This window comes from Aquarana catesbeiana, linkage group LG01 (assembly GCF_042186555.1).
Source record: "Aquarana catesbeiana isolate 2022-GZ linkage group LG01, ASM4218655v1, whole genome shotgun sequence".
NCBI lineage: Eukaryota > Metazoa > Chordata > Amphibia > Anura > Ranidae > Aquarana > Aquarana catesbeiana.
The window spans coordinates 718,477,403-718,495,726 of NC_133324.1; the positions used below are offsets into that span (position 1 = coordinate 718,477,403).

General features: G+C 40.5%; 1 protein-coding gene across 1 annotated transcript in view; it reads left to right on the forward strand.

Moving 5' to 3' along the window:
- The window catches only part of NAA15 (N-alpha-acetyltransferase 15, NatA auxiliary subunit), a 90,946-nt gene extending 77,461 nt beyond the window's left edge, over positions 1–13,485 (forward strand). The window contains exons 18-20 of the mRNA XM_073603934.1: positions 6,311–6,454; positions 9,044–9,141; positions 11,946–13,485. Coding sequence (XP_073460035.1) covers positions 6,311–6,454; positions 9,044–9,141; positions 11,946–12,146 — 443 coding nt within the window. The 3' untranslated portion in view covers positions 12,147–13,485. The remainder of the gene's footprint in view (positions 1–6,310; positions 6,455–9,043; positions 9,142–11,945) is intronic.
- Positions 13,486–18,324: the final 4,839 nt, after the last annotated feature.

Below are 18,324 nucleotides of genomic sequence, written 5' to 3' on the forward strand. Positions count from 1 at the left end.
GCAGTGATCTCTGTCATGTTGTAGTGAGGCCATCCTCCCACAGTTAGAATCACTCCCTAGGACACCCTTAACCCCTTGATTGCCCCCTAGTGTTTAACACCTTCCCAGGCAGTGTCATTTACACAGTAATCGGTGCATTTTTTTTTTTAGCACTGATTGCTGTATAAATGACAGTGGTCCCAAAATAGTGTCAAAAGTGTCCAATGTGTCGGATAATGTTGCAGTCCCGATAAAAAATCGCAGATCGCCACCAGTACTAATTAAAAAAAATGTTTAAAAAAAATGCCATAAATCTATCCCCTGTTTTGTAGATGCTATGACTTTTGTACAATTCAATTGATATATACTTAGTGATTTTTATTGTATTGTTTTTTTTACCAAAAATATGTAGTAGAATATACATCTGCCTAAACTGAGAAAGAAATTTTGTTTTTTGAATATATTTTTGGGGGATATTTATATAGAAAAAAGTAAAAAATATTGCTTTTTTTCAAAATTGTCATTCTTCTTTTTGTTTATAGCGCAAAAAATAAAAACTGCAGAGGTGATCAAATACCACCAAAAGAAAGCTCTATTTGTGGGGAAAAAAAAGGACGTCAATTTTGTTTGTGTGCAGTGTCGTACGACCGTGCAATTGTCGGTTAAAGCGACGCAGTGCCATATCACAAAAAATACTCTGGTCAGGAAGGGGGTAAATCCTTCCAGGGCTGAAGTGGGTAAAGTGTGCACTAAACACCCAGATCTTCACCACGTGAGGCACACTCCCTTAAGGGGTTACACTCACCAGAGATTAGTATATCACAAGTCTTAAAGATAATCCTTATGTCACTTTAGAGGGGAGTCATCAGCAATGCAGGCCGAGTTAGAGAATGTGAATCGCTCCAATCATGGAAAGAAAAATCCAGCATGGCATAATCCGGTTTTACACATTTCTGATCCCCATACAGAATACGTACAAGCTATTAAAAACAATAGAGCATGTAACCATAAAGCGTAGTCACAAGTCCACTGCACAGGAGAGGGTCAGTGTCCATTGCACAGCCGCGCTGTTTCTACCTGGTAGTCTCCAGTTGGCTTTGACACAAACGTCACTTCCGGTCGCCGTGGAGGTCACGCTCTGACACGTTTTGTCATATCCGACTTCAACTTAGGGCGTGATCTCACGGCGTGACATCCAGGCTTTTATTGGTCTATCGCTCGGCCAGCTTACCCTTCAAGTGCCACATGCTTCGACTTAAAGGTGCATGCAATCTGCATACCAGCACATAAAAGCAACAATATCGAGGCCAGGCAATCTGATCATTTACCCACTCGCTGCTCAATATAATAAACAAATCCAGGTGCAACGTCACTGTCTCCAGCTGAATCATTACACAATGGACAAAACATTACCTTAATTGTACATTATATTGATGCATTAGACCTCTTAATCATACAATATTAAACATGATTACTATTAAAATCGTATGTGTCAACACACTTTTTAAAACCTTACTGGCTTAAGTGTCACAGACTATTACACATTGTAATTATACAATTATGTTATGGTGACTGTAACCAATACCATTAAATAAATAAAATCAATATTACCTATACACAATTCATAAATTCTGAAACATTTAGCATATATATATATATATATATATATATATATATATATATATATATATATATATGTGTGTGTGTATATATATACACACATATATACCTCAGGTTAATAATACATGTGATCTCACTTTTGATCCTTTAAATTTAATAAAAATTAAAATATATAAATACATTCAATAATCGCTAATAAAACAGTTGATGTCTTAATCTACATTTTAACCCCTTTTGGTGCAAGTGTATCGGTAAGAAATATCCAGTGTGTCTTGCGTTTTGACAGTTCCCTGGCTATATTGGAACCTCTCCACACCCCAAAATTCTAGGCCTGATGGATCCTGGTTATGGAACATTTTGAAGTGTAGAGACACATTATGGTCTTTAAACCCTATTTTAATATTCTGGATGTGTTCAGCTGTCCTAATTTTTAAACATCTTTGTGCGACCTATATACATGAGCCCACAAGGGCATTCCAGGTTGTACACCACATGTGTAGTATTACACATGATGAAGTCATGACCAATAGTTAACGGTCACATCTAGGATGGGGCAATACTTGGATCAATTCCTCCAAAAAAGTGTTGTCCAAACTAAGGCTTACCTTAAGGATACGAAAAATTTCTTACAACATTTACAGGAAGTGGATATAGTGGGAAGAGATGAGGTATACTTAGTGACAGCAGATGTCATCTCTTTACACAGTAATACAGCATGACGATGCTCTACTGGACCTTACTGGGCCTTGTGTCAAAGAGATGGCATCAGATACAATCAGAAAGTGTTTTTACATAAGGCCTTAGATTTTTGTTTAGCCCACAACTATTTTTGGTATGATAATTTTTTTCTCCCAAAAGAGTGGAGTAGCTATGGGCACAAAATTTGCACCCAGCATTGTGAACCTCTTTATAGGAGAATGGGAGAACAAATCTATTTTTGCTGCAAAAAGAGAGGAATTTATTTTTTATAGAAGGTATATTGATGACCTTTTTTTTATTTGGGCAGGATCAGCAATATCCCTTCAGCAGTTTATACGGGAATTAAACACCAATGGAGATATTAGATTAACAAGCTAATGCAGTAAAGATGAGATAAATTTTTTTGGATGTAAACGTGTATAGGCGGAAGGATGAATTAAAAACAAAAGTGTATTTCAAGCCCACTGACTGGTTACCTTCCAGTTCAGAGTGGTCATCACCCTCTTTGGCTTAGGAATATTCCTAAAGGACAGATTATGAGAGTAAAAAGAAACTTCCACTGTTACTGATTATTTTTTTCCAGGCTCAAATCGTGAAGAGTAAATTTGTAGATAAGGGGTATAATGCACGATATTTGGATAATATAGTAGAAGAGGTATTAACGCTACCTAGAGAGAGTTGCTTGAGAGAGGAAGCTCCACTTAGGGACATTAATAGTCAGGAGTGGGGTTTTATTACAGGGTTTCACTTACAATATAAAGAAGTGGAAACAATATTTGCAGCCCACTGGCATGTTTTACTTCTAGATACGGCGCTTAAATCTGTGCTCCCGCCCAATCCCAAATGTATTTGTAGGAAGGCACCTAGTTTTGGAGATAGTGATGGTTCTTTTGGGATAGGGATGGTTCTTTGCATTCAGGAAGTGTAGGGCATGCAGAGAAGTAACCAGAACCATAAGGTGCCTGGGACCTTTTATATCTACCTCAAATAATAAAGAATTTTCCATCAGAGATTTCATCACGTGTAATACTACACATGTGGTGTACTCCCTGGAATGCCCTTTTGGGCTTATGTATATAAGCCACACAAAGATGTTTAAAAATTAGGATAGCTGAACATATCCAGAATTATAAAATGGGGTTTAAAGACCATAATGTGTCTCTACACTTCAAAATGTTCCATAACTAGGATCCATCAGGCCTAAGATTTTGGGGTGTGGATCATTTAAAACCGGTGTGGAGAGGTTCCAATATAGTCAGGGAACTGTCGCGACGCTACACTTGCACCATAAGTGAGACCATAATTAACTGATGTATTATTAACCTGAGGTATATTTTGATAAATAGATATCTATCTATTTTAGAGCTACCGTATATACTCGAGTATAAGTCGATCCGAGTATAAGTTGAGGCCCCTAATTTACCACAAAAAACTGGGAAAAAATTATTCACCCGACTATAAGACGAGGGTGAGAAATGCAGCAGCTACTGTAAGTGGAAAAAGAGGGTCAACAATGCCCATCTGCAGCTGCATGCCTCCCTGTGTCCTGTGCAGCCTATCTGTATCCTGTGCATGTGTATGTAGTCCTGTGCATGTGGTCCTGTGTCCTGTACATGTGTATGTGTCCTGTACATGTGTATGTGTCCTGTACATGTGTATGTGTCCTGTACATGTGTATGTGTCCCTGTGCAGCCTCCCTGTGGCGATCTCCATCCTCCCTGTGGCGATCTCCATCCTCCCTGTGGCGATCTCCATCCTCCCTGTGGCGATCTCCATCCTCCCTGTGGCGATCTCCATCCTCCCTGTGGCGATCTCCATCCTCCCTGTGGCGATCTCCATCCTCCCTGTGGCGATCTCCATCCTCCCTGTGGCGATCTCCATCCTCCCTGTGGCGATCTCCATCCTCCCTGTGGCGATCTCCATCCTCCCTGTGGCGATCTCCATCCTCCCTGTGGCGATCTCCATCCTCCCTGTGGCGATCTCCATCCTCCCTGTGGCGATCTCCATCCTCCCTGTGGCGATCTCCATCCTCCCTGTGGCGATCTCCATCCTCCCTGTGGCGATCTCCATCCTCCCTGTGGCGATCTCCATCCTCCCTGTGGCGATCTCCATCCTCCCTGTGGCGATCTCCATCCTCCCTGTGGCGATCTCCATCCTCCCTGTGGCGATCTCCATCCTCCCTGTGGCGATCTCCATCCTCCCTGTGGCGATCTCCATCCTCCCTGTGGCGATCTCCATCCTCCCTGTGGCGATCTCCATCCTCCCTGTGGCGATCTCCATCCTCCCTGTGGCGATCTCCATCCTCCCTGTGGCGATCTCCATCCTCCCTGTGGCGATCTCCATCCTCCCTGTGGCGATCTCCATCCTCCCTGTGGCGATCTCCATCCTCCCTGTGGCGATCTCCATCCTCCCTGTGGCGATCTCCATCCTCCCTGTGGCGATCTCCATCCTCCCTGTGGCGATCTCCATCCTCCCTGTGGCGATCTCCATCCTCCGATCAGTGTGTGATAATACACTTCGGCGGCCATTCCACTTTTCAAAAGCTTCGCCTCCTCCTCGTTTGTGATAGGCAGAACACTCAGCAGTCAGTGGTCAGCCTATCACGGACATTCTCTCATTCTCATACCACGGACGAGGATGATTGGCTATACACTGACTGCTGGGAAATGGAGTGTTCAGCCTATCACAGACGAGCAGGAGGCGCAGCTTTTGAAAGCTGGAATAGTCACTGAACAGTATTATCACATGCTGATCATGCAGACAGACGGCGGTGACTCGAGTATAAGTCGAGGGGGCCCTTTCAGCCCCAAAAAAAGGGCTGAAAAATTCGACTTCTACTCGACTATATACGGTAAATGTTTCAGAATTTATGAATTGTGTATAGGTAATCATATTGATTTAATTTAATGGTATTGATTACAGTCACCATAAGATAATTGTATAATTACAATGTGCAATAGTCTGTGACATTTAAGCCAGTAATGTTTTAAAAAGTGTGTTGACACATATGATTTTAATAGTATTTGTTTAATGTTATACGACTAAGATGCCTAATTCATCAATATAATTGTATTGTTTCCTTTATGTGCTGGTATGCCACTTGCTTGCACCTTTAAGTCGAAGCGTGCGGCACATGAAAGGTAAACTGGCCGAGCGATGGACCAATAAAAGCCTGGATGTCACGCTGTGAGATCATGCCCTAAGCTGAAGTTGAATATGACGAAATGCGTCAGAGCGTGACCTCCACGGGGACCGGAAGTGACGTTTGCGTGTCAAAGCCAGCTGGAGACTATCAGGAAGAAACAGCGTGGCTGTGTAATGCACACTGATGCTCTCCTGTGCGGCGGACTGGTGACTACGCTTTATGGTTACATGCTCTGTTGTTTTTAACAGCTTGTATGTATTCTGTATGGGGGTTAGGTTTGGTTACAATAAATGTGTGAAACAGGATTTACGCTGTGTTGGAATTTTTCTTTCCATGATTGTGTATGACTGGAGCGATTCACATTCTCTAATCCGGCCTGCATTGCTGATGACTCTCCTCTAAAGTGACATAAGGATTATCTTTAAGGCTTGTGTTATACTAATCTCTGGGGAGTGTGCCTCATGTGGTGAAGATCTGAACTGCACTCCTGGGATCCATTGGAGAAGTACAGCCAAAAATGCTTGGCTGTACTTCTCCTTTAAATATTTGGTTTGGCTCAGTGAGTACAGGCATGAGCAGGTGGTCCTTTTTGAATTTTTTTCACTGAAAATGTTGATTTGATCAAGATAAGATATAAGAGCTATACTGTATGTATCATTCTGAGAACTGTCACGTTGCTGCAAGCAATATCAGATTTCCAACGTGTCCATTGGAATTTGAAAATTTGTGTGTGTAATTAATACTTGAGTGCGTTATTGCAATTTTGTGTAACAAAACAATTTTTAATATTGTACACGTGTGTTCTGTATATGCATGCGCCTCAATTTAAAGTAAACTGTAAATTCTTTTTTTTCCCCCCTAATACAGTGTCTGAGAGCAAAGAACTAAATGTATCCCTTAGAACAGTGTTAAAACAAGAAATGAACAGACTTTTTGGTGAAACAAGTCCTGCAAATTTTAACAATGCTTTCCTAAAAGAGCACAAGGATTCAATACCCCACCGATTAGCAGGTAATTTTCTAAACACAAACACCATTCATATGTGGTGTTTTTTCATTTGTACATTGGCACACTGTTCCATCAAAGAAAACAAAACTGACACCGATCAGAACAAGTGGAGAGCACTTGGTACATGCTCTGCCTAGATGTAATGTGAAGGTATCAGAAGCAACAGTAGTGTTCTGTGACCTGCTTTTGTTCTATGCATCTTCTGTTATGATGCAGTGTATAGATTAGGAAACATTTTAGAAATCCAATATCACTTTCATGCAGGTCATTTAGTTTTTTCTTTTGGAGGGAAGGCTATATTTAAGTCACGGGGGAAAGGCCTGAGAGAAGGCTGTAATTCAGTCAGAGCGCAAAACTGTGGAGCTAAATAAGGTAAACCTCAGTTGGCATTTGAAGGTATTTTAACTATCACCTGATAAGAATGTTACCCTGTTTTTATTCTAAAATTCACTATCTACCCTGAACTGTTGAGAAGTATGTACCAGTGTTCTTTGGATAGGAAAAATATTGTTGCTTGAATAGAATTGGTCTGGTCTCAAAAGGCAGGTTGGCTATTGTGAAGGTGTTCAAGTGGAATTCCAGGCTATATCTAACTAATCTTAAAAATGTTCCATCCCCCCCTTAACCTGTGTAATAAAAAATGTATACACTTGCCTATTTTCAGGCCACACCACCTCCAGTCCAGTCATGTGATCAACAATGGCTGGTAATGCCTGGGAGCAGTGACGACACCCATAGACACCTATGGCCCATCCATTGTTGGCACTCCCTCCTTTCCTCTGTAGCTGCCGCTGGCTGACACAGGGGAGCCAGGTCATGTGACTGGACCAGAGCAGCCTAAAAATAGGCAAGTATTTACATCTTTCTTACACAGGTTAGCATAGGTGCTGGGAGGGGGCATTTTTAAGATTTGTTAGGTATAGCCTGGAATTGCACCTAAATCTCTGAATTTTACCATTTTTGTGTTAGGACTATAAAAATAACCCTGTCTGCACAGGTGATGGGTAGCAATAAGCTTTTAAATGCAAAATAGGATCCTCTAGGGTGCCGATCAGTATACTGTATTTTACTTGAACATCTGTCAATGAGTGGTGCCCTGAGAGGCCCTGAAAACTTTCTGGTCCCACTGTGAAAAGCCCCCAGCCCTTCCAGGATCAGTGTAAATGGTTCCTTCAGTTGTTGAAGCCCCACATTGGAGTGATGGGGGGCTTTCCTTAGCTCAATTTTTTTTTTTTTTTTTTAAGCGAGACAGATTTTCGGGTAAGTCATACCAATCAGCACCTATTGTGACAAGGTAACATTTTTAAAATGAAAGTAGAACTGATTTTTAGAAAGCTTATTAAAGCGCTTATATTTGAATTGTGACATGAAGCTGTTTGTTCTTGAAAAGAATATATAAAATTGATCATCTATATAGCTAATTGCGGCCAGTAATAGAAACCGTGTAACTCGTGACAATTCTTCAATATAAGATAAAAACATTCATAAGAGTAATAAACAGTAGTATAAAGAAGCAAAAAAATATTTTAGATAAATTCAATATCTCATAAAATGCATGAAGTAAAAAAAAAAAATAAAGTGCAACTTGATGTAAACATAGACCAATCTCATTAGGCTATCAACGTGAGGCCAAAAAAGATTTATTTTGAAACACACATGTAGCAACTTACATAGAAAAACTTTCGAGTTTCAAGTTGCTACATGTGTGTTTCAAAGTAAATATTTTAAATACTACACAATGGAGCCACCCTTCTTCCTAATCACATGCCCTCACCTTATTTACTGAGACCGAAGCCATCCCGGTTTTGCTGAGAGGATCGCTGGAGGTCGATCACTTGAAGGAAGTCATCTTCATCTTCTGTTTACCTGAGCTCGACTTGACCCGTAGGGGTCTGAATTAAAGGTGAGAGGCTGGGGGAAACGAGTGGCACACTCTCAGATGGTGTTTGGATTAAGTGGTCATCGATTGTTTCTTTGTACATGCACTTTTCTATATTTATGAACTGCTTCATGAAGATTTGATTTTTCTCACCTCATTGGAGCTGGCTCATATTGTGTTGTCTTTATTTGAATATTGGACATTTACAGATTGAATCCACTGAGCTGTCACATTTGCACTTTCAAGATTATTGCACTTTAGTGTGTCTCCTTAGCACCAATTTTATCATTTCTAGAAGTTTGGTTACACATTTATGCTGCATTATTGCCCAATTTTTTTGGCCTCTCGTTGATCGCCTTATGAGATTGGTCTATGTTTACATCAAGTTGCACGTTATTTCTTTACTTTATGCACTTTGAGATATTGAATTTATCTAGAATATTTTTTTGCTTCTTTATACTACTGTTTATTACTCCTTATGAATGTGCCACATACTTCTTGTATATTTTTACTTTTTCTGTGTGGGAACACTTCTCATATCCTTTTATTTATTTATCCAGTTTACTTTGGTTTTGCGCATTAGTTTCCCTGTCGTCTTTAGTCTATTATAAAATTGACAAACCGATGCATATCCTTTGATATCATCCGCAGAATGGCCGGTTTGAAGGTAATGGTTACCATCATTTATTTTATAAGAATGTTTAATGTTACAGCTGCCAAAATGATGTACTATCTGGACCCTTCAAGTCTAAAGCGAGCAGTAGAGTTAGCAACCGCATTGGACGAATCCCTCGCTAACCGAAGTCTCCAAGTAAGTGATTTGTTTGTACTCTTGATGGTTTCCAGTGGATTGTACTGTCATAACTGAAAGCTGTTAAGCAGCACAGTTCTTATGTACATCACATTCAAGCTAATTAGTAAAGGCAGCCAAGTCCCATCAATATGCATTGCAATTGGTACATTTGTGTACATACAGGTACTTGTGCTGCTTTGGTGCACATTACAAGCATTAGAACAGCTAGAAGCAAATTGGGCTCGAGCGCTGCCAGAATAAATGTGCATTTATCCATCTTTAAAGAGGAGCTCCACTCCCCCCCCCCTAAAAAAAAAAAATTAAGTCAGTAGCTACAAATACTGTGGCTACCAACTTTTAATATAAGGACACTTACCTGTCCAAGGTTCCAGCAATGTCCTTTACCGAGCCGATTCTTCAATTGGCTGCAGGTGCTGACATCTTTACCAAGGTAAACTGGCAGTGAAGCCTTGCAGCTTCACAGCTGGCTTCCAACTTTGCATGCGTGAGACGCTCTGCATTTTTTGATTGGTTCAGCAGTCTTCTGGGACCTGTGATGTGTTCAAGAAGGCTGCAGGGGAAGGACTTGTAGGGAAGTGGGTAAATGTTAAAATCAGGTACCTGCTCCCTCCACAAACAAAAACTTTGGTTGAAGTTTAGTTTTAAATGTAGGAAAATACACCCTGAAAACTTTTTTTTTTTGTTCTTTTCTGGGGCATATCTCCTACATTCAGCCCTCCTGTCACTGATCTCCTACCACAAATACTGGCTTTCAAAATGCAGCTGCTCCTGCATAAAATGACACTTGCAAGATAGTCTGTAAGTGGAATACAAGGTATTGGTGTAAAAAAAACTGTCATGCTTTGTACTAGAAACCGCATTCTAATATTTTAAATGGGGCATAATATAGATTAAAGTGGCCCATGCCATCTCAATTTGAACAAGCTGAAATTTAGCTGCTAGCTGTCAAATATCCCTTTGTGAAAATCCTAATTAAACCCCTTTCACACTGAGGCGCTTTTGTTTGCTCTAAAAATAGCGCCTGTAAATTGTCTCTTCTGCAGCCCCAGTGTGAAAGCCCAAGACCTTTCACACTGGGGCAGTGCGCTTGCAGGACAGGAAAAGTCCTGCAAGCAGCATCTTTGGGGAGGTGCGGGAGCGGTGTATACACAGCTCCTCCACCACCCCTGTCCATTGAAATGAATGGGCGCCTCTTTCAAAGCGATTTGAAAGCAGCTTTTAACTCCTTCTGGGGGGTTAAAAGCTCTCCGCTAGTGACGCTTTACCGCTAACGCCTGCACCGCCCCAGTGTTTAAGGGCTCTTAGGGTCATGTCACATTAGTGAACTTGTTGCCAGCAATAGGATCGCTAAACAGAATACGCGCGTGCGCTTATGGCAGATCTCCCACACTTGTGGAAATGCTGTAAGCCTCATTCATGGGAGCAGTGGTGAAACAATACCTCACTGGTCCGAACAGCATGGAAGCTATACAGTAGGAACAGGTGAGTGTTCTCTTGGCAATCCTGTTGCTGTTGTGTTACTACCAGATAACAGGATCTCTAGTGTGACATTGCCTTGGTAATATACAATTCCTTTTTTGCAAACTTCTGTATTGAAGCAAATCCAAGCTGTTTGCAGAAGGAAAAGAACTGCAGTTTTGTATTTGTTTCTATTCTGTGTCATGTAATAAGTCTCAACTGCACTCTAATAACCCAAAAAAAAAATCAGAGGTCTCGTCAACAAACAAGGGCAAAAGAGGCTAAGGGTTCTTGCTACGTTTTGCTATATAAAAGACAAAATACTGCTGAAAAAGGAATGGGAATTGTATTAGTGTTAAAACAGTAGTGGTCTTATTTTATAAATGTTTTCAGAGCTTTCACTCAAGAGTCCTACATTTCCCAATCCCTGCGTGAATTTTGGGTGAATGTTGTGTGAAAAAATGTATTAACCACTTTAGACTGGGGCTATAGCCGAAAGACGGCTACAGTGCGGCTCTTGTTTCGGGAGGGCGTCTATGGACGTCCTCCCGGAACCATACCCCCCACGCACTCTGTGATCGTGGTGTCCTTCTGACACAGCTGATCACAGATCACTGTAAAGGGCCAATCACAGTGGCCCTTTACCATGTGATCAGCTGTGTCCAATCACAGCTAATTACAATGTGAACAGACTTGCCGGTTATCGGCAGTACTTTCTCCATGCGCTATCACAGCGTGAGGAAAAGTGAGCTGGTAGCCGGCAAGTTTGACAGGGGACATGTACACAGATAATCGGGGCACTGATTATCAGTGCAGCACTGTCTGTGTCCAGTGCGGCCTCATCGGCACACATCAGTGAAGGAGAGAAATAAAAAAAATTTCATAACCGAAACAAAATACTTTTTTTTTTTTTTTTTTCCCCCAAAACTTTTCGGTCTTTTCGTTTTTGTTTAGCAAGAAAAAAATAAAAATTTAAAAAGCCAGTGGTGATTACATACAACAAAAGAAAGCTCTACGTAAAAATGTTATAACAATTTCATATGGGTACAGTCTTGCATGGCTGCGCAATTCTCATTCAAAGTGCGACAGCGCTGAAAGCTGAAAATTGGCTGGGCAGAAAGGGGGTGATAGTGGCCCAGTGTTTAAGTGGTTAATAGACCCTGAAGTGTATTACATATTAATGAAAAAAAAAATGCTACATTCAACAAATGTATTATTCTTCCTGCAAACTGAACATTGGTTCACAGAAGCTGCCTGCATGTTTCCACTCGTTTGATTGCTGTCTATATATAGTTCATCCATAGTGATTTTGTTTCACTTTTTATTTTTCCCATTATTTGCAGATCTGCACTGAGGTGCTGGAAGCCTTGCGTGATGGCAGCTTAGGAGACAACAAAGAAACTGCTGAGTCCTACAGAGCCAGCTGCCACAAGCTCTACCCTTATGCTTTATCTTTCATGCCACCTGGCTATGACGAGGACATGAGTATCACAATTAATGGAGATAGTTCAGCAGAACCCGAAGAACTGGCGAACGAAATGTGAACGGCTGATATCGAACAGACATTGGACCATATCAACTATCTAATATTTTTGTCACGCACCTGCTGTATTGCTCTGTAACTTATGTGGAGAATGAAAGGAGTAAAAGAATCATTGCCTTTAAAGATTGTTTTACTTTTTTTATATCCTGCTAAAGATTAAAAAAAAAAAAAAAAAAAAAATGAGATTAATGATGTATTAGAGGATATGGGTGGATCGGTTTCTTTAAATAACCTTTGCTGCTAACATTTAAAGAGGGAATAAAATCTGAGTAAGCTGACCTGTTTTTAAAGCAACTAATTTATGGAAAATGCCAAAAGGGTGTTACAGTGGTCAGAGCAGGTGTGCGGCACAAATATTACTTCCAATCTTGTCTTTTTAGAGATGAATGCTCCCGGACAGCACACTCCCAATAATGTCAGAGGGGCCTGTGTACAGACAGCTCGGACATTGCACAGGGTCAGAATGCTGTTTTAGCACTGGATTTTTTTTCTTTTTTATTGAGCACAAGAGATGTTCTGGAATTTCCAGGTCATTTGAAGTACTCCACAGTTTGCAGAGACCTAGGGAGGAAGTGTGATATTCAGTGGCATATAACAAAATGGGTATCTGGAGAATAGCGGACATTCTGCAACATACAGTATATTATCTTAAGAAAAGTTCTCGAGATACTTAAAGGTGTTTGTGCTTACACTTCTTTTTTTTTTTTTTTTTATTATTTTTTTTGATCGATTTTAGAATAATCTATTTGAAACAAACTTGAGTAACTTTCATTAATATAATTTGGAAGAAAAACTAGGCCCGACACTTTTTTGTTTTTTTTAATTACTATTGTTTTTGCCAAACATTGAAACTTTATTGCAAGAACCAAAAAAATTCATGCACTGTGTTGTGGCATCAACAGAAGTGGTTTAGAAAAATCTGCCTTTTTTTTTTTTTCTTTTTTTCTTGGTGGATTGAAATGCAGTGTAATCCACCCACATTTTGGAGACGTGGCTTCACAGTAGGCTGGTGGTCTTTCGGGACAAGTACAACCTCAGCAGGCCTTGCTTATATTATGCAGATTAAAAAGATACTGCAATTTAGATACCTCTGGATTATTTCCACAGTGTCACAAATTTGTTATACTTGAAACACTTGATTTCTAAAAGCTCTACTACTTGCTCAGTTACCGGAGTGGCTCTACACTTTGCATGGGGGGGGGCAGATACTGTTTTCCCCTCTTCCAATAACAGACCAGCTTCTTCTCTCTGCAGTTACCTATGTTGTTTCTTTTTTTGTTGTCAAACATGAGGTACCAAATATAATGCAATAAAACATTTTGAAAAATGTTACTAGTTGAGCCAATCTAACCGAATCATGTGATTCCTCGGTTAACGCTACTGCATACACTTGAGCCAATTTGACCGAATCATGTGATTCCTTGGTTACAGCTACTGTATATACTCAAGAGTCAGACACATTCTGAGAGAACTCAAACGCCAACTTTGGTAGATGCTAAAAAACGTAACCACCTATTGGTGTCTTATTCCTGATGGGAGGTGCAGCATGTGTTCTCAGAACTGAAATCTATAATCATGCCATCTCACTCCTTCTCTGCTGTTGTCCAAAATGTAATTGAAATGAAAAATCCAGTAGGGAATGTGATATTCCCTTTTAATGCTATAACAGGGACCTGACAATTTGCATTCAAACTTCTAGTCACCAACGGCCTTGCATAAAGTAGGAAGCCTGTGGATGAGTTGAAATACTGGCCAAAATTTGTATCAGTTTGGTCTGGTCATTTAAAAGTTGAAACATATTTTAATATATATTGTACATTCGACAATGCTTTACATACCCTGTGCGTGGATTTAGCTCCACCTAAAACTGAGCAGAGTGTAAGAGAGAAAGGACAAGTGCTTCACACTGTCATTTACCACATCTTTCAGGTGCCTCTGACTAAATAGTACTGAACCATGCAGACAGGCCACAAAGTTTACATATCGCTCCATTTAATTGACGAGTGACTGCATGAAGGGGTATCAAGAGAGATTGGCTTGATTCAGTGCATTGCAAGCTTTATGAGAGAGAAGATTATGAACTTTGTTATTATGACTTGTTTTCCTCCCTTCCCCATTTAAATAAAGAACTTGTCCCGCTTTTATCCTTACTCCTAATAATGGATGTCATGTGTAAACATTTGAGCAGTGTATTGTGCCCACAGCAGCTAATCACATCTGTATACACCGATTAGCCATATTTTTGACCACTGACAGGTTCAGTGATTAACATTGATTATCTTGTTAAAATTGCATCTGAAAGTTGGTAGGCAGCAAGTAAATATGTTGTCCCTCAAGTTGATGATGTGTTAAAAGCAGAAATAAAATGGGCATCACAGTTTGTATATGGGGCTGACCCATGTCCCCAGCCAAAAGCACCTACCATGGGCACTTGAGCATCAGAACTGGACCACAGAACAATGGAAGAAGGCGGGCTAAGTTGATAAATCCTGTTTTCTTGTACATCATGTGGATGGTTGAGTGTGTGTACATTGCATACCCGGAGATGAGATGGCACCAGGTTGCAGTATGGAAAGAAGGCATGCTGATGGAGACAGTTATGCTTTGGGTGATATTCTGCTGAGAAACCTTGGGTCCTGCCATTCATGTGGATGTTACTTGACACGTACCACCTACCTAAATATTGTTGCTGACCAAGTACACCCCTTCATGAAAATGTGTTTTCCTGGTGGCTTTGGCTTCTTTCAGTAGGATAATGAACTCTGCAAAAATGGTTCAAGAATGGTTTTAGGAACACAACAAGTTTGAGAAGAGAGGTTGGCTTGGCCTCCAAATTCTCCAGATCTCAATCCAATCGAGTGTGTGGAATGTGCTGGAAAAACAAGTTTGATCCATGGAGGGCCCCGTCTCCCAACTTTTAGGATTTAAAAGATCTGCTACTGACAACTTGGTACCAGATACCACAGCATAACTTCAGAGGCCTTGATGGTTCAGGGCTGTTTTGGTGGCAAAAGGGGGACCTACTTAATATTAGATGGGTGTTTATGGCTGATAGGTGTATAATATAACCATTGGTCCAGGATTCATAAATGCAGTCAGTTTTTGCTATTTAAACCATGCAAGAGTGGCACTAGACCTGGGTCTAACTAGAACAAGCAGAACTGCCTATCTAGTGTGAAGCTGTGTGTGCTAAGGTTTACTCACTTTTCATAGGGATTTTACAAATAGTTTATATGTGACCAGTTTTATTTATCACACAGTGAATAGCTAGATATTGTGATTCCTTAAACTTAGAGACAAGGCTGCTATAGCATGTATTATTTTTCTGTGAAAAGATAATTAAAATGGCAGTACACTAGAGGAGGTTGTCATGTAATACTGGCATGTCCAGTGTTGGTTTTAGTAGCAATTGCAAGAAGTTGTGGAGGATTTTTACTGTATTGCATCAAACGCACAAACCAAGGATGCTTGCAATGCTTTACGGGACAAGATCTCACATGAGCTTTATAGCTATTCTGGGCAGAAAACTCTCTAAGCCATGAAGAAAGTCCATAACACCTGGGTTTCTTGAGCTGTTTCCTGCCAAAACACATGCGGAATTTCTTAATTTGGTATATGTGAGTTTTAATTGTGTTTTTAGTTTTCCCCTATAAAACTTACTAGCATTTCTAAATTTTACATCACAGGACACAGGAATTCATCTTCATTACACTGCAAAATTCAAGTGAATGGACAAAGACCAAAAATAGGCAGGAATCCCTGCCCAGGCATAACCCCTCCCAGCTCAGCTAAGTCTCCATTTTTAGCTACAGTACTGTAATGTACGTACGTGATGGATATGCCTAGAGATGTCTCTCCAAAGATTTCCTTTGTAGTAACGACTTGGTACCCAGTTACCCGACCCATCCTAACACCCCTGCTCAGGTAGAGAGGGGCTTTATTAGAAACAGCTGCGACAACCTGGTGGTTAAGAGGGACTGTACACTGCCCCCGCAGACAAGAGCAGAAACATTCTGAAATGTTGCTGCTGGATCCTGCAAGCGGTAATCTCTAGGGTACTGTATATCTGACCTCATTTGCAGGTTGCTATACAGGTCCAGGGCAGTGATCCCCTGCAGCGTAGTTGAGTTGCTGAGGGCCTCTAGGGTGAACCTGCTGTAATTGGTGAAGATAGGGTTGCTTTCTGGCCTTGCAGCTATAGACTGTTTCCTGACTCTGATTTTGGTGGAGCATGTGGCAGACCTCCCTGGCCTTGGTGACATGGCAGCAGCAGAGCTCAAAAGGGGCTAATGGGGCTGGCCTCACGATCACCATTTTACCTGTACCAGCCCCAAGTACATGTGCATTTAGTAAATGAGAAAGGGTTTCCGCGCTCACGGACTCAGGTGTGCAGCCTCCCCTTAGACACACCCCGAGGGGGTGAGTTAAATTGGTAAAAAATTAAGGGTAGGGGTAAGTGGCACTACCTATATTGGGGTACCTATTAAAATATTTATTATATTGTGCTAATCTGTGCAAGATAAGAAAAAACACTCAGCAGTGGAATCCTACAATAGGTAATAGTGCTCATAAAACCAATAAATAAACCGTGCTAGTGTATATAAGCCAAGGAAATGCTCATATATATAACTAAGGTATGTGTACCTTCCAAGTTAGTGCAGTATGTATTAGAAGTAAGTATATATCACCCACCCCCACCTGTTGCATAAAAAGGAATCTAGCCAATAGAAATCCCCTCCGCAAGTGGTGTGGTAAAAAATCATTACATACAAAATAATACCTCATAAACCCTAACCTTATATGTGAACCCCTCTCCCCTCAAACACCAGAGAGGGGGGTAGTAAATCTCAAATTAGTGCACCTTATATTGTAAACATATAAAAATGTGAATAATTATTAGGAATGAATACATTCTGAAAAATCAGAAAAAACACATATAAAATATATATATATATATATATATATATAGAGTTCCAGCAAAAAGTTATTGTATAATGTTCCAGCAATGTTCTTAAGGTTAGTGACTTTCGTGAAAGAATACAGTTGATATCCAGTGACTTGCGGTGCTCCCCCTCAATAGGCATGTAGTGCTAGGCCTTGGAGTAGCGTCCTAGATTCCAGTGGGCTGTTCCTGGGTTCTACCGCTTCATATGTAATAATCCGTCCGTGATATGGTCATCCACATAGGAAAGAAACAGGGCTCCCGTAGTGTATTACGTTTAAAATTGCTTTATTTAAAACATTAATTTAACCCAAACATCAGGTTAGATAAAATAAAAATAACTAAAAAGTCCAGGCTTCTTAAAAAAGGAAGCCAAAAAATCACACTGCGTATAAATAGCATGCACGGAGAGAGCTCGTGGATCCCAAAGCCATCAGCTGAGCGGCGTGCGCCTCAGCTGCGTTCCACACTCTCTCCGACTTCCGCGCGTGACGTAATTGCGTAGCTCCGCCTTACACATTTCGTCATCGACGTCAAAGGCGACGCCTTTGACAACGTGTAGTGCCATGACGAAGGCACTACATGCCTACTACCCCTGCAGGGAGCTGGTGAGTGGGGATCCTTGAGGGGGAGCACCGCAAGTCACTGGATATCAACTGTATTCTTTCACACGAAAGTCACTAACCTTAAGAACATTGCTGGAACATTATACAATAACTTTTTGCTGGAACTCATATATATATATATATATATATATATATATATATATATATATATATTTTATATGTGTTTTTTCAGATTTTTCACATTTTTCAGAATTTATTCATTCCTAATAATTATTCACATTTTTATATGTTTACAATATAAGGTGCACTAATTTGAGATTTACTACCCCCCTCTCTGGTGTTTGAGGGGAGAGGGGTTCACATATAAGGTTTGGGTTTATGAGGTATTATTTTGTATGTAATGATTTTTACCACACCACTTGAGGAGGGGATTTCTATTGGCTAGATTCCTTTTTATGCAACAGGTGGGGGTGGGTGTGGGTGATATATACTTACTTCTAATACATACTGCACTAACTTGGAAGGTACACATACCTTAGTTATATATATGAGCATTTCCTTGGCTTATATACACTAGCACGGTTTATTTATTGGTTTTATGAGCACTATTACCTATTGTAGGATTCCACTGCTGAGTGGTTTTTCTTATCTTGCACAGATTAGCACAATAT